The 13186-nt window shown below is 31.3% G+C and overlaps 1 protein-coding gene across 1 annotated transcript; it reads left to right on the top strand.

Moving 5' to 3' along the window:
• The first annotated feature begins 1072 nt into the window (after positions 1 to 1072).
• LOC128174298 (N-lysine methyltransferase KMT5A-A-like) lies at positions 1073 to 12846 on the top strand. Its single transcript, XM_052839880.1, has 8 exons — positions 1073 to 1096; positions 4141 to 4237; positions 5836 to 5989; positions 9312 to 9507; positions 10432 to 10494; positions 11282 to 11379; positions 11841 to 11900; positions 12602 to 12846. Exons 1-8 carry the CDS (start codon positions 1073 to 1075, stop codon positions 12612 to 12614), a joined length of 705 nt encoding a protein of 234 aa, XP_052695840.1. The 3' UTR covers positions 12615 to 12846.
• The last annotated feature ends 340 nt before the right edge of the window (positions 12847 to 13186 follow it).

Below are 13186 nucleotides of genomic sequence, written 5' to 3'. Positions count from 1 at the left end.
ATATATATATATATATATATATATACATATATGTTATACAGATTATGTGGACATCAAGTATTTTAGAATAACCTTTAGGCAGACCTTAAATTAAGGCAGACAAAAACGGGTCTGCCTGATTTTAAAAGCAATAATTAACGTTGGGATAATTATTAATTAACTTTGTTTATCATTTTTTTGCAATAACTAAACACAATTATTTCATGGAAATACTTTTTGTGTTTATTGTTTATTTAAGGTCACAATAAAACAACATTAAAAATGTTGAATGTATGTTTTTACAAATACGCAGCATACCCTTTAGGTGGACGATGTTCAACTTGATAAAAACCATACTTTTTAAGAGTATGTTTCATGTTTTTAAACATTTTTTATCATTTACGATAATAGCTTATTAAGTTTCTATGTTGATATTTTACTTTTAATCATTAAAATTCTTTTGTTGTCACACTCTGTTCATGAAATATGACGACAAAAAAAATGTTGAACTAAGGAAAACATTTCAAGGACTTGTCAAAGTTAAACAATAAAACACCAAAATGATTACTAAAAAATTGAATTAAAACAAAATATTTGCAGTTTTAAGTAAAGAGAGAACTAATTCTATGAGATGCATGCATTTCAAGACAGTACGTTTTACATGATACATAATATGACGTCATGGTTGATTTTTGCGTCACAACAAAATAGATTTATTGTGAAATTAGCTAATCTATAGTGTTACGTTTAGGAGTTAACATCGTATTCATATTAATTTAATGCATAATATGTATACCTTTTCAGCTAAAAGCAGTCCTAGAAAACGATATAAAGAAAAAGGTAGGAACATTTATAATTCAATTCATGTAAACATGCATGCCCTAGCCTACTGTATAACTGTTGACTCATTACTGTAATATCGCAAGAGGTTGCTTGTTAAATTATAGATTATAACCGAAATCATGTAAAAAATAATTCAGTGATAATTTGGATAATTATTATAAGTTTTCCTAGCAAACATATTGTTCATATGAAGGGGGGGGGGGGGGGGTAGGAACTCTTCTGTTTCTTGAGGTAAACATTTCCGGTTTACATGTTTACGTCTGCCACGGTCTGGGTAAATATCCTGTAATTTCTAGCATTTTATCTTGAATTTCAATAACATAACATGAAAATTTGTATATAGGTATTAATATGTTTTACGGTGCTACCGTTCTGGCGAGGGCAGCAAGTATGTACACATACCTTGCATCATTGTCAACCTAGTGTTATTTAGGTATCAACGAACGTTAAAGAATTTTTGAGAGAGTATTGCTCTACAATAAGTATGGTTAAGGTATTAATTTTACAATAAGTATGCCAAATGTATCAATTTTAATGGTTATGGTACATACAAAGCAATCCCTTACCCCTCTCCAGAGAGGGAGAGAGACTCGGAGAGAGAGAGAGAGAGAGAGAGAGAGAGAGAGAGAGAGAGAAAGTCTGGTCCCTGTTTGTAGTTGTGTATTTTCCCACTTTTAAATTTAATGGTTTGACTTTATGCAATATCTACATAGATTTTTTAACTTTATTTTTTCTCTTTATTCCTTTTTATTTAGTTCAAAATGTCCTATTGTTTATTTCCTCCCCACTCATATAGGCCCTACTTTAATACCTGCCTACTGTACATGCATGCACAATTAGGCCTAGCTTAAAAATGGATCGATATGACAGTAAAGTATGGCTCTTGCTAGTATATATTTATATAATCTCTATATTAAAAACAAAATTAAAAACAAGTCATACAATGTCAATGAGGCAGGTATCGCGGTCTATACTGAAATACTGAAATAGCTAGTACACGCATTACAGATGTTTGAGCCACCTCTAAATTTATCATGGGAAATAGAGCGCGAGAGCACTGTGACGACATCCATGACTTTGTTCGTCTTTGTTTATGTATCTCGAAGCATGTAACAAATCTCTTGAGTCTCGCCAAACAATATGCGGTACTCAAAACGTGTCCTCAAACCTTAACACACTGTAAATTACGAGTTAAAAGTCGACCATTTTTGGCATAGCACCACGGATGAAAACATTAGAGAGCATTAAGGGACGTAGACAAAAAATGTTGTTTGATGAGCTGTAGGTTAAGCTCGTTCTTTTTCCCGCGCACACTGGTTCTGAGAGCTCGCTTCGCTCGCCGGCCGACGAGCTGCGCTCGCTATAATAATATTATATGTATTATGTCATGGGAATTTTGAAGATTTTTGGTGGTTCGGTGTGTAGTGAATAAACAAGGCCAGTAACGTTATGTGGTCAGTAATAATATCTGGCATCACTAAGTCTTGTATCACTTCTAACAAATAAGTTCTGTAGAATAGTGTCAAGTAATGTGTGTACATTTTTTGTATTATTACAATCGGGTTCGTTATCGGGTTCGGGCTGTTCAATATTATATAGCTCTTTGGTTTGATTCGGGATACAGAAGATGGTAAGAAATGATATTGTGCATAACAGGGCATTATTTTCACAAATTTCTACCAGCGAATACTCAATGGACTTGGCGAAATTGCACAAGATAAATCAGAGACATAAATGTTACTTATGTCTCTGGATAAATTAAAGAGTATTATTTTTCTCCACTTTGTATATTTCAAGAGGCCTGGTATAACATGTCAAATATTATCATTAACCTTAAAAAATCACAAAGAATATATGTTACATTTAAATACAGTAAAATGAAGTCTGTTTTCAATCTAGAGTAGAATATATAATTTGAATTTCCTCTGTTCTTTATCTCTTATTTTTAAAAAGAGTAAAGCTTTCATAAAATATTACAAACCGGTCGGGGATCATGTGTATTGCTTGAGCTGCAGTACTCTCAGAATGCTTTTCAACTAAATTAGACGCATATGGGCTTGTATAACTAATCACACACCAGTTCCCCAGTGAAATGTTGACAATCTTTAACCCAAGATATTTACATGAACTGACAAGACTGACTTGAAAATATGAGCCGGTCCTATGATATTGTGGTAGTTAAATCATTTTGTCAAAAAATCAATATGGAGATATTTCCAGAAATTAATGTTATTGTGAGTTTCCTCTAATTAATATATACCCCAGTGATGTTCAGCGTGTCTTTGTTTACTATGCCTAAAAATATCCCGATGTCAAAATTCAATTTCAGCGCGTGCTACTGTACGTAAACAGAAATACTGCCTACCATAGAACCTGTGGTATCATATGTATTATAATTATAATAAACAATACAATTTAATAATGTATATTTACATTTGCAAATACATTTCCTTATGTGAACCTATAGAATAGCGAAAACTTTCAATTCTGTATGAACTTTTTTGTGATGTCACAATGTTCATAGCACGCGCTTATCGCTTGTTGCTTGGATTTCGGCTTCACAGGATTTGATCACGTGACAAACCAACTTCATATCCCGGTGAACTTTTATTTGTTTATTTCTTAAATATTAGTTTTAAAACTCACTAATAGTATAGATATATATTGCTTAAAGTAAATTTTTCCCTATGTTTTGATAATATTAATGAAAAACAGTGACTTGTGAACCCAGCTGTTATCTCTAGAGATTTCAGACATGCACAAAATCAAAACAAAGTTTGACAGTTTGATAAAATATGTTTTCTACTCTGTTAATTGGATGCAAGAACCATTAAAAAGCAATATTAGTGAGTAGCAGTATCGTCATTTCATTAGTTAGATAGGTCTGGAGTGAAACATTTGAATTCGAAACGAGAATCCTGCCTTCAGGTGGAAGGGATGAATATTCTGTTTTCATAATGGTGCCGGTTCTGATGTTTTTCTTGCAAATAAAATATCAAATTGTCGAAAGAGCCATGAAACAACGGCTATTTCGGACTAACTGACTACATGTAACTACAGATAACTATAACCACCCATCAAGCTTTATTGTTACCATTCTCACCATCATGATATTTTTTTAGCCCCTCTTTCAGGAATGATGGTATTAATTAAGTTCTTGAATTATTTATCATATTATAAGGAGATGAATTTGAGCAAACCTTGATATGTTATATATATATATATATATATATCTTCTGATTTTTCATAAAATGTACAATTTACAGTATTATTGATTGATCTTGCAATAATCTTAGTCATATAATACATACTTTTTAGAAAAAACGTTTGTCGCCTGATGCTGAGGCACAGCGTTATTGTGAGGCAGGTCTTGACAAGGACGGCTTTGAAGTCAAATATATATCAGACTATAAAGGTAGTATTTTTTTTTCTTTAATACATATTTTCTTATTTATATTTGAGTAATTTATTTAATTATGTTAAGATATCGATGATGGATATTATCATTAACAGAAAACCACTCAACTTAATATTGTACTAATTCTAAATTAAGATACTGTAGACGTATTTTTTTCCACGGGGTCATAATTCCGCGGAATCAAAATATCAATTTAATGCGCGGGTAAATACTTACGCGGATTCTTTGAATGAAAAAAAAATCATTTGAATAATTATTATTAAATTTAGTTCTGAGCGATTTTCATTACCTAGAATTTGTCCAACTTCGGACTTAAATTGTAAGAACTGTTCACAGTGAACAGTAATGATCGGTTGTGCACTGGTCGGTAGTCATTAGTTAGCCGTCAAGATGTTACAACAAATATTTTAATCTTTATTAACTGTCAATTTATAGGTTCACATGTCGTTTAAATTATGAGTTGATCAGTTTTATCAATTAAAAATCAGAGCACAAAGGGATCTAAAAATTGCAGTAAAAACACAGGTCTTAGCGTGTAGTTAATTGGGTCATTGAAAGACAGACCCGCTTTGGGTTATTTGTCTTCTGACACATGCCGTTATTTCAAGCTGGGAGAAGTTTAAATTTCATGCAAGTAAATTTACAGAAAATTCAAATCTTTAGGAGATTAAATTATTTATTATGTGAATTCTCAAAACAAATTTGTTTGAGTTTGCATATATAAAAACGATAACACATCGGGTACACGTATAGGCAAGTGTTATATAATGTATTAACTTCCAGTTATCCTTATTCATGTAATGCAATTTCAAAATTTCGTTCCAAACCGCACTTTAAGTAGCCTGGGAAAAAATTCTGCGGAAAATTTGTGCCCGCATTCATAGTGTAAATTAATACCAAGCGGACAAAAGTACGTCTACAGTAATCTTAATGACACTTTCAGAATATTTCTATGATTTCCCTATGCATATAATAGCATCAATGTGAATTTCTTTTTTAAATATCTCTTACTAGTAAGGTTGTATTGGACACCTCCAAATTGTGACATACTTCGAATTTAAGTAAACAATCATATCAAGTAAAATTTTATGATTAAAATGTTAATATAGACAGGTGTCCCATACCACCTAGATTCCAGGATTCTCTCAAACACTGGTGTTTAAAATCAGAAGCATTTAATGATATATATAATATATATTATCCTCTTTTTAAAACATTTTACTGACCTTATATTGTGACATTATTCCCTATGCACAATGATTTTAACGAAAGTTCATTCTTTTTTTTAACCAAATCTTTATGTGGTTTTGAAAAATACCGTATTAATTTGATGAATAAAGAAATTTTGCATTTCATTTCAAAATTTTTAGTAATATAATGGCGTGTGACCAGTTCTCGCCACCTACCATTTTTCGCCAGTGCATTCTTACATCATTTTAATTATCAACACATAAAATTATATATGAAAAATTACGTAACAATACACTGGCGAGAAATGGTACTCGGCGATAACTATTTGTATGAAAATGTTAAACGTGACCCGTACTTGTAATGTTTTGTTGCCAATCAGGAGTTTCATTTCATCCATAAAACAGGGTTTGGCGTATTTAGTGTGGCTGAGCATGCGAAAGGGGATTTTCTATTACAATATGCTGGGGAGAAAATAACGAAGAACGAAGCAACTGAAAGGATGAAAAAGTCAACAGAAAACAAATTCTTCTTCTATTGCTACAAAGGACAGGACTTATGGTAAGAATAGTTTTGAATACTTTATTGAATCTTATGTATACTTTTGTGATGTTAATGAGATATTACATGTGCATAAATATGGGTACATGTACCAACCGATGACAAGACTTGCTGTTTATATATAATAATGTTGTGTTTACATGTACTATGCCTAAATAGTAGTCAGGGTTTGAGACAATATTAGTGCACAAGCCTAATGTTATTATTATGCCGACTGTTGAATATACGGACATGCTTTGCTATAAGTACATGTAGCTGTGACGTTCGAGTGTTGACAAGTCCCTAAAAATAATCACTGGAAAAGCAAGTGTTTGTTTCTTTTTCAAATTAATCAATTGATTTGATAGTTTATTTAATCAACAATTTGTTGTACATTAAAAAGTCAACAAAGGTTTATGTTCTTTTCAAGAAATGAGAGACGTTTGGCCTTGCCGAGAAAACTCGAAATGTTTAGCAGACGAAATCTCATTGAATTTTTTTCTTGTACATTCGTTATCAAGCGTCATTTAAAAAAGCGTTTTTGTGATTCTCATGTAGAACAATGTAGAATTTCTTTGAAAAATGTTCAATCAATTTGTTCAAAAGTTCATTAGAAACTTTAACTTTAAAATTACCGTCAATAATGAAGTGTTTTTGGAAAAACGAATAATTTTAATTGCTTGATGTCAGCCGTACATATCTACATTTTATATAGATAAATACCGTTATTTATAATAACGGCTAATTTAGTGTAGCGGTAACGCGTTGGGCTTCAAGCTGGAATGATTTTAGCGTTGTGAGTTCGAATCCTGCTGTCGGCGCTTGAAAGATTTTTGTTGAAAACATTTGCCGTGCTCTATTACGGCATAGTATGCTTATGCTATATAAATCCTTTAATACTATGCGAAAATAGATGAGTACTGAATATATAGTGACAAACAGACAGAAGGCATAAAAATTTCTCTTAGACTATGTAATGTTTGTGAATTTGTTTTATTTGCTTCCGATTTTTGATTACGCTTTCATGTGTGAAATCATTAAAGATGAGTGTGATATGCTTATTATACAGTCCCCTGTAAATTAATTCAACAAATAAAATGCATATTTTATTATAAAAAAAAACCCATAATTACAAGCATAGGGTAACTTTATTGATAGAAGGCATACATGTTAACTCTATCGCTTTATGTTGAAGTCTACAGCTTTTTACATCTGAGTCTGTTTCCCGCTTACTGCTTTGATTTGGAGATCTACTGCTTTTCTTCAAAATACATTCGTTGTTTTGTTAGATAGCCATTTGGTCCAAAAACCCTGTCAGGTTTGAATTATTAAACTCTGGTGTAGGAATACATGAGACTATAAAAATATCTTAGTTGTTCATATTATATAAAATCTGATTATTTTCAAAGTGTTTATTGATAAGTTTCCTTGAAAAACAATGCCTCAGCATACATTACATTGAATTTTTCTATTATTTTCAAGAGCTAAGTCTTGTCAGCGGTGAAGATTTGTGCTTAGGTCCAAACACTGTTTCACTTTGGGTTTGCCAGAGTAACTGCATAGGAGAGTTGATTAAAATCAACTCCCAAAAATGATAATGTGTCAAAGAAGATATCTTGATATTTTCCCTTTCATCAATTTCAATTGTATTTCTTTCACAGGTATGTGTATTTTAAGTAAAAATCATCAAAAACAGATTGAAGCAATAACTTGGGATAGAGTAAAGTTCTTTATAAATAATATTATTTGTAAAATTTCGATAACTTAGCCTATTTTTTACTGAACAAAGGCAATTGTTAAAGTCTCCAAAAAATAAAATAGCTTTAACAGTTGGATGGTAAATACATGCAAACTTTTTGGGGGGCAGGAGTTGATATTGCTAAATATGTCAAGTTTTCTATATTATAGTTGATATCCTTCTCTCTCTCTCTCTCTCTCTCTCTCTCTCTCAATGTCATGAACATGAACAAAAGTTGTCATTAAAAAATTCTGATGAAAATGAATTACACAAAATTATTTTACATTTTCCTGAAACTGTGTTTGCATGTTTGAGGACTTTCTGTGATGGTTTGGGGCTAACAATGTTTTCTACCTTCTACATACCGGGCCGGTACATGTACATGCTAACCTACAGTGGTGAAAAAGAGGTAAATTTAGAGCCCCAAAGAGATGGCATTGTGTGTGGCCTTTTTTGTGTATATTTTAAAGCACATAGTTTTATATACTATTTATGTAAATAGAGATTCTTATTAGTTATTCTTACTGGGGCTGTAAATTTACTTTGAGATAAGCAGGGCATTTGAGTTATCCGTGTTGACATACCCGGGTTTTTTATAATCACTTATATAGTAAAAATGGGTGGGACCACAGACGTACCTCGAGATATCTGCGGTGTTCGAGATATTGGTGCTTGAGATACCGAAGTTTAACTGTATCCAGAAAGTCTCTCCTTATTTCAATTTTGAAAAAAGGTTCACAATTGATAGAAAAATTTGCAAAGTATATACATAGCAATATGTACAAAAATACAAAGCCCATTAATGTGAAGAGTGTTATTTCATGTATATAGTATAAATTACTTAAACTTAAGGTACCTTACTACAGCTAGACTTTACTTTTCAAGACACTATATTACAAGATGGCAGTTAAAGGAATATGAGCTGCAATTTTCATGATGAAAATTTTTGTAACGAAAATGTCAAAAATATCATGGTATTTAAATTTCTTTTCGCCAAATTTTTGTGAAAAGGGCCGTTACGGAGCCTTAATATTGGAGCGAAATTGAATTATTGTTATCCTGTACAAAAATTGATTTGCCATATGTTCCTTAGAAGAGATATCTTTTCTCTGACAAAAATTAATGATTTTTTTTCAACCTTATTTATCATAAAAAATTAAGTTACATGCAGACTTAGCATCCTAGCAGGATTTACAGCAAAATGAAATTCTAAAAAAATACAGCTCATATTGCTTTAAATGTATTGTTATGGTATATTGTTGTTAAATATCATTTATTTATCATAATTGCTCAGCAGTTAAAACATTGGGCTTGTGAACTGCAGATCATGAGTTGGAATCTGCCTATGACTTTTGTTCATGAATACTAGTGTACTGAATTGAATTTTTAAAAATACAGTTTTTTATCCAAAATTTACCTCCTATTTGATTTCTACACTTCTTATTCATCATGCAATCTATCATAATCAAATTTACATAATCAAGTAGTGTTGTGCTGATTTGAGAAATTATTTCAAGGTGTAGTGCGCCACATTATTAATAAAGGTAAAATACAGATTTTTTTTTCTTCATTTGTTATTTATAATTGTTTATTTTTTTGTTTTAGCATTGATGCAGAGGGTGTCAGTAACAGCATTTGTCATTTTGTGAATGATGCAGACAAAACAGCCAATTCAGTAATGAAGCTTAAAGTTTTTCATGAAAAGGAGTACCTCTGTCTGTATGCTATGAAGGATATACAGCCAGGGGAAGAAATTCAATATAATTATGGGGACAAAGAGAACCTTTGGTGGAGGAGCAAGGTAAAGTATATTAACTAACATCATGGAGAAACTGAAATTATATACATGTAATTGATAAATAATAAAAATGAAAAAAAAAAAACATTAAAATTTTTTGAAGATGTTATTTAATGTTAATTGTTTTAACTTCATACCCAATGTTTAAGGTTCACATTTTTTGTATGTTTGTTGCCCTCATGTCTGTCTATCTGTCTGTAGATTCAATTTATTTTAAATATCCTGCATGGATAAATTAATTTAAATATGTGTGGATATGTTAAACAATATCACAACATGTTTGAACTAAATTAAATGTTCTGTGTTGGTTGGCATGGATGAGGGTTGAGGTATTAATTAATTAGGAATGAAAATTCTATGTTTTATCATCTGTATATAACTAGCAGGTTGATTTATTTCAAATGGACACCAGTTTTGTTAAAAAAAAACAGAATGTCAAATCTGAAAATTAGAAAAATTAATGTTATAGTGCCTAGAATATAATTTTATTTTCAATTGATTTACTCAACAGTAATTTCTAAGATGGCACATAATTTTTTTTTCAAAACTTTTCAGGATGTCTGCAAGTTTGGTAAATGTCATTTATAATTGCTGAAATAGTTCAAATAAATTTCATCTGATTTATTTTATTTATATATTTTCTTTTTAATGTTTTTATAGTTATTATTACCCTTGTGTATATATCAATTTAACATATTGTCTAATTTTTTGGTTTCAAATTGCATATGTGCCTTATTTAACAGTCTTTGATTGTCCTTATGTTAGTTAATAGAATAAAAACTGATAATAAGTAATGAAATAATAATGACCATATTCCTGAGTATAGGATACTTTTGGAAATTATGTTACACACCCATTCTGGCATTTAGAACTGGATTTTGTTTGAAACTTGCTGTTTCAATTAAAAGTATTTAATGTAATTGACAGAATTTGAGGATGATGACTGTGATGATATTGATGATGATCCATTTGATATCAGGAAGATTTCGGGTAAATAATATTTTAATGACAATTTTTTAGACGGATATGATCATGGTGAAGCTTCAGTGTAAATAAATTAGTCATAATCAAGTGGTGTAAGCCAGCTAGTGCACATATTGTACATGTACCTCAAATGCTACATGTTATTGGTTATTGAGAAGACAGCATTTTTTATGGTGGGCTTTATTTGAAAGATATTATTATTCTATCAAACAATGCTGCTAATGTTACACTGCATTGTTATTGCTTACATTAAATGGGATCAGTGATACATGCATGTGGTCAAATAACCATAATAATCTATCAAGAGAAACTGATTGTATTTTAGTAGAAAGTCATCGGGCTGACTGTTTAAAATAAATTCTATGTTCAATATCTCATTTGTTTGCATAAATTAAGGAAAAATTGTCATAAAAATATTTATTTATTTTTTCCAGTTACATTTTACTTAATGCAACAAAAATACTGCATTTGTACAAATAGGAAATGCTTGGGGCACATCATGAATTATACATCGGATATTTAATGGGATGGTCTTTTAAACTGACAGGAAAGATCATTAAACAGCTAGTCTACATGCAGCTAGAATACTCACTATATATGTATATATGTGACTGAAATCACTCGTTTGAAAACTTTTTGTATCTTTTCATTTTGTTGCCCTCCCTTATAGTTTGGTATTTCAAAGTTAACGCCTAAGATTCAATGAGAATATTTTTGAATATGAAGCAAATTAAAAAGTTACTGCTATAATTATTGGTATACTTTTCCTTATTTTCTTTTACTTTTGTGTTAGATGTCAGCTCAGAGGAAGATTACATTTCAGATAGCTGTTCTGATTCTCTACAATCAGAGATCATACAACAATTATGCTTTAAGACAAAGAACTTCAAGGTAATAGTAAACATATAATATTACATGTACATTGCTGAGCAAATCATTCAAAATGAGTATCATATTACCTTCAAAAGTTTGATGAATGGTTTTAAGTTAAGTGTCCAGTCTTATTTAAGGACTAATCAACAATTATACCCTCCTTAGTACGGAAAATACTTAGCATAGAAAAGTACCAAGATACTCAAGAAAGAACAAAAGAATTCTTTGATGTAATAGTTCATGTTCAGATATGAATTTGTGACTTATTTAAACAGAGGAGTATTGTTTGCCAGCCCCAGTGATAGTATATATAATACTGTAAAGACGTTTGCTTAATATCTAGAATAAATATTGCAATTCAAAGGGGTGAAAATTATGCAAGTGTAAAATGGTGAAAATTACCCTATATTCATTATAACTACCTAAGCTTTAAAATTCACTTACTAGTAATTATTAAATCTCATGTGATGTTTTTTTAGCCAGCGGATTTGGGGCAACGAGAAGAGAATACTGGAGAAGTGTTCAATGAAGATGATGGGGTAAGTTAAGAAAGAATGTCTCTCATATTCTGTCTCAGATATTTTAATATGAACTATATATATGTAAACAGTATTTGGAGGACACAAGTTAAGGTGTCTGCTTAAGAGGGGTAAACGAAATTATTAATTATACACCTATAATCTATAATAAAAATATGTAATTAATCCTGTATCTCATACATAGTCAGAAAATGGAAGTGTAAAATGGTGAAGATTACCCTGTATTCATTATAACTACAGTACCAATCAGACCCAACCTAACACCAGAGTAAACCTCCAACTAAACACCTGGTATACATTCGAGGTTAACTTGGGGTTTACTCTGGGTTTACTTTTGGAAATTTGTGTCCAGTTTGGGTTTACCATGGATCCACTCAGTATTTACTTTGGGTTTACTCGTGTTTACTTTTATAGTCCTCTTTAAACATTGAAATGTGAAGCAGACCCATCTTTTATCTAATTATCTTACTGCCTGTAATGCCCACCTCTCGTATATTCGAAATACACATGTAGCGTCTGCCTAAGGGGTCTTTTTACAGGGGTTACTCTCTAGTTTACTCTGGGTTTACTCTAATTAACCTGGAGTTAAACCCGAAAGTAAACCGAGGGTTTAGTCTGGGTTCACTTTCTGTAAGATTGGTACTGTACCCAAGTTTGGTATATCCAACCTTTTTTTTAACTTAATGGGGTGTTTTTTGTAGCAAATGGATTTAGAGCAACGAGAAGAGAATACTGGAGAAGTGTTCAATGAAGATGATGGGGTAAGTTAAGAAAGAATGTCTCTCGTATTCTGTCTCAGATATTTTAATATGAACTATATATATGTAAACAGTATTTGGAGGACACAAGTTAAGGTGTCTGCTTAAGAGGGGTAAAAGGAATTATTAATTATACACCTATAATCTATAATAAAAATATGTAATTAATCCTGTATCTCATACATAGTCAGAAAATGGAAGTGTAGAATGGTGAAGATTAACCTGTATTCATTATAACTACAGTACCAATCAGACCCAACCTAACACCAGAGTAAACCTCCAACTAAACACCTGGTATACATTCGAGGTTAACTTGGGGTTTACTCTGGATTTACTTTTGGAAATTTGTGTCCAGTTTGGGTTTACCATGGATCCACTCAGTATTTACTTTGGGTTTACTCGTGTTTACTTTTAAAGTCCTCTTTAAACATTGAAATGTGAAGCAGACCCATCTTTTATCTAATTATCTTACTGCCTGTAATGCCCACCTCTCGTATATTCGAAATACACATGTAGCGTCTGCCTAAG

This window comes from Crassostrea angulata, chromosome 2 (assembly GCF_025612915.1).
Source record: "Crassostrea angulata isolate pt1a10 chromosome 2, ASM2561291v2, whole genome shotgun sequence".
In the NCBI taxonomy this organism is placed as follows: Eukaryota; Metazoa; Mollusca; class Bivalvia; order Ostreida; family Ostreidae; genus Magallana; species Magallana angulata.
This window is presented reverse-complemented; position numbering and strand designations above follow the sequence as displayed.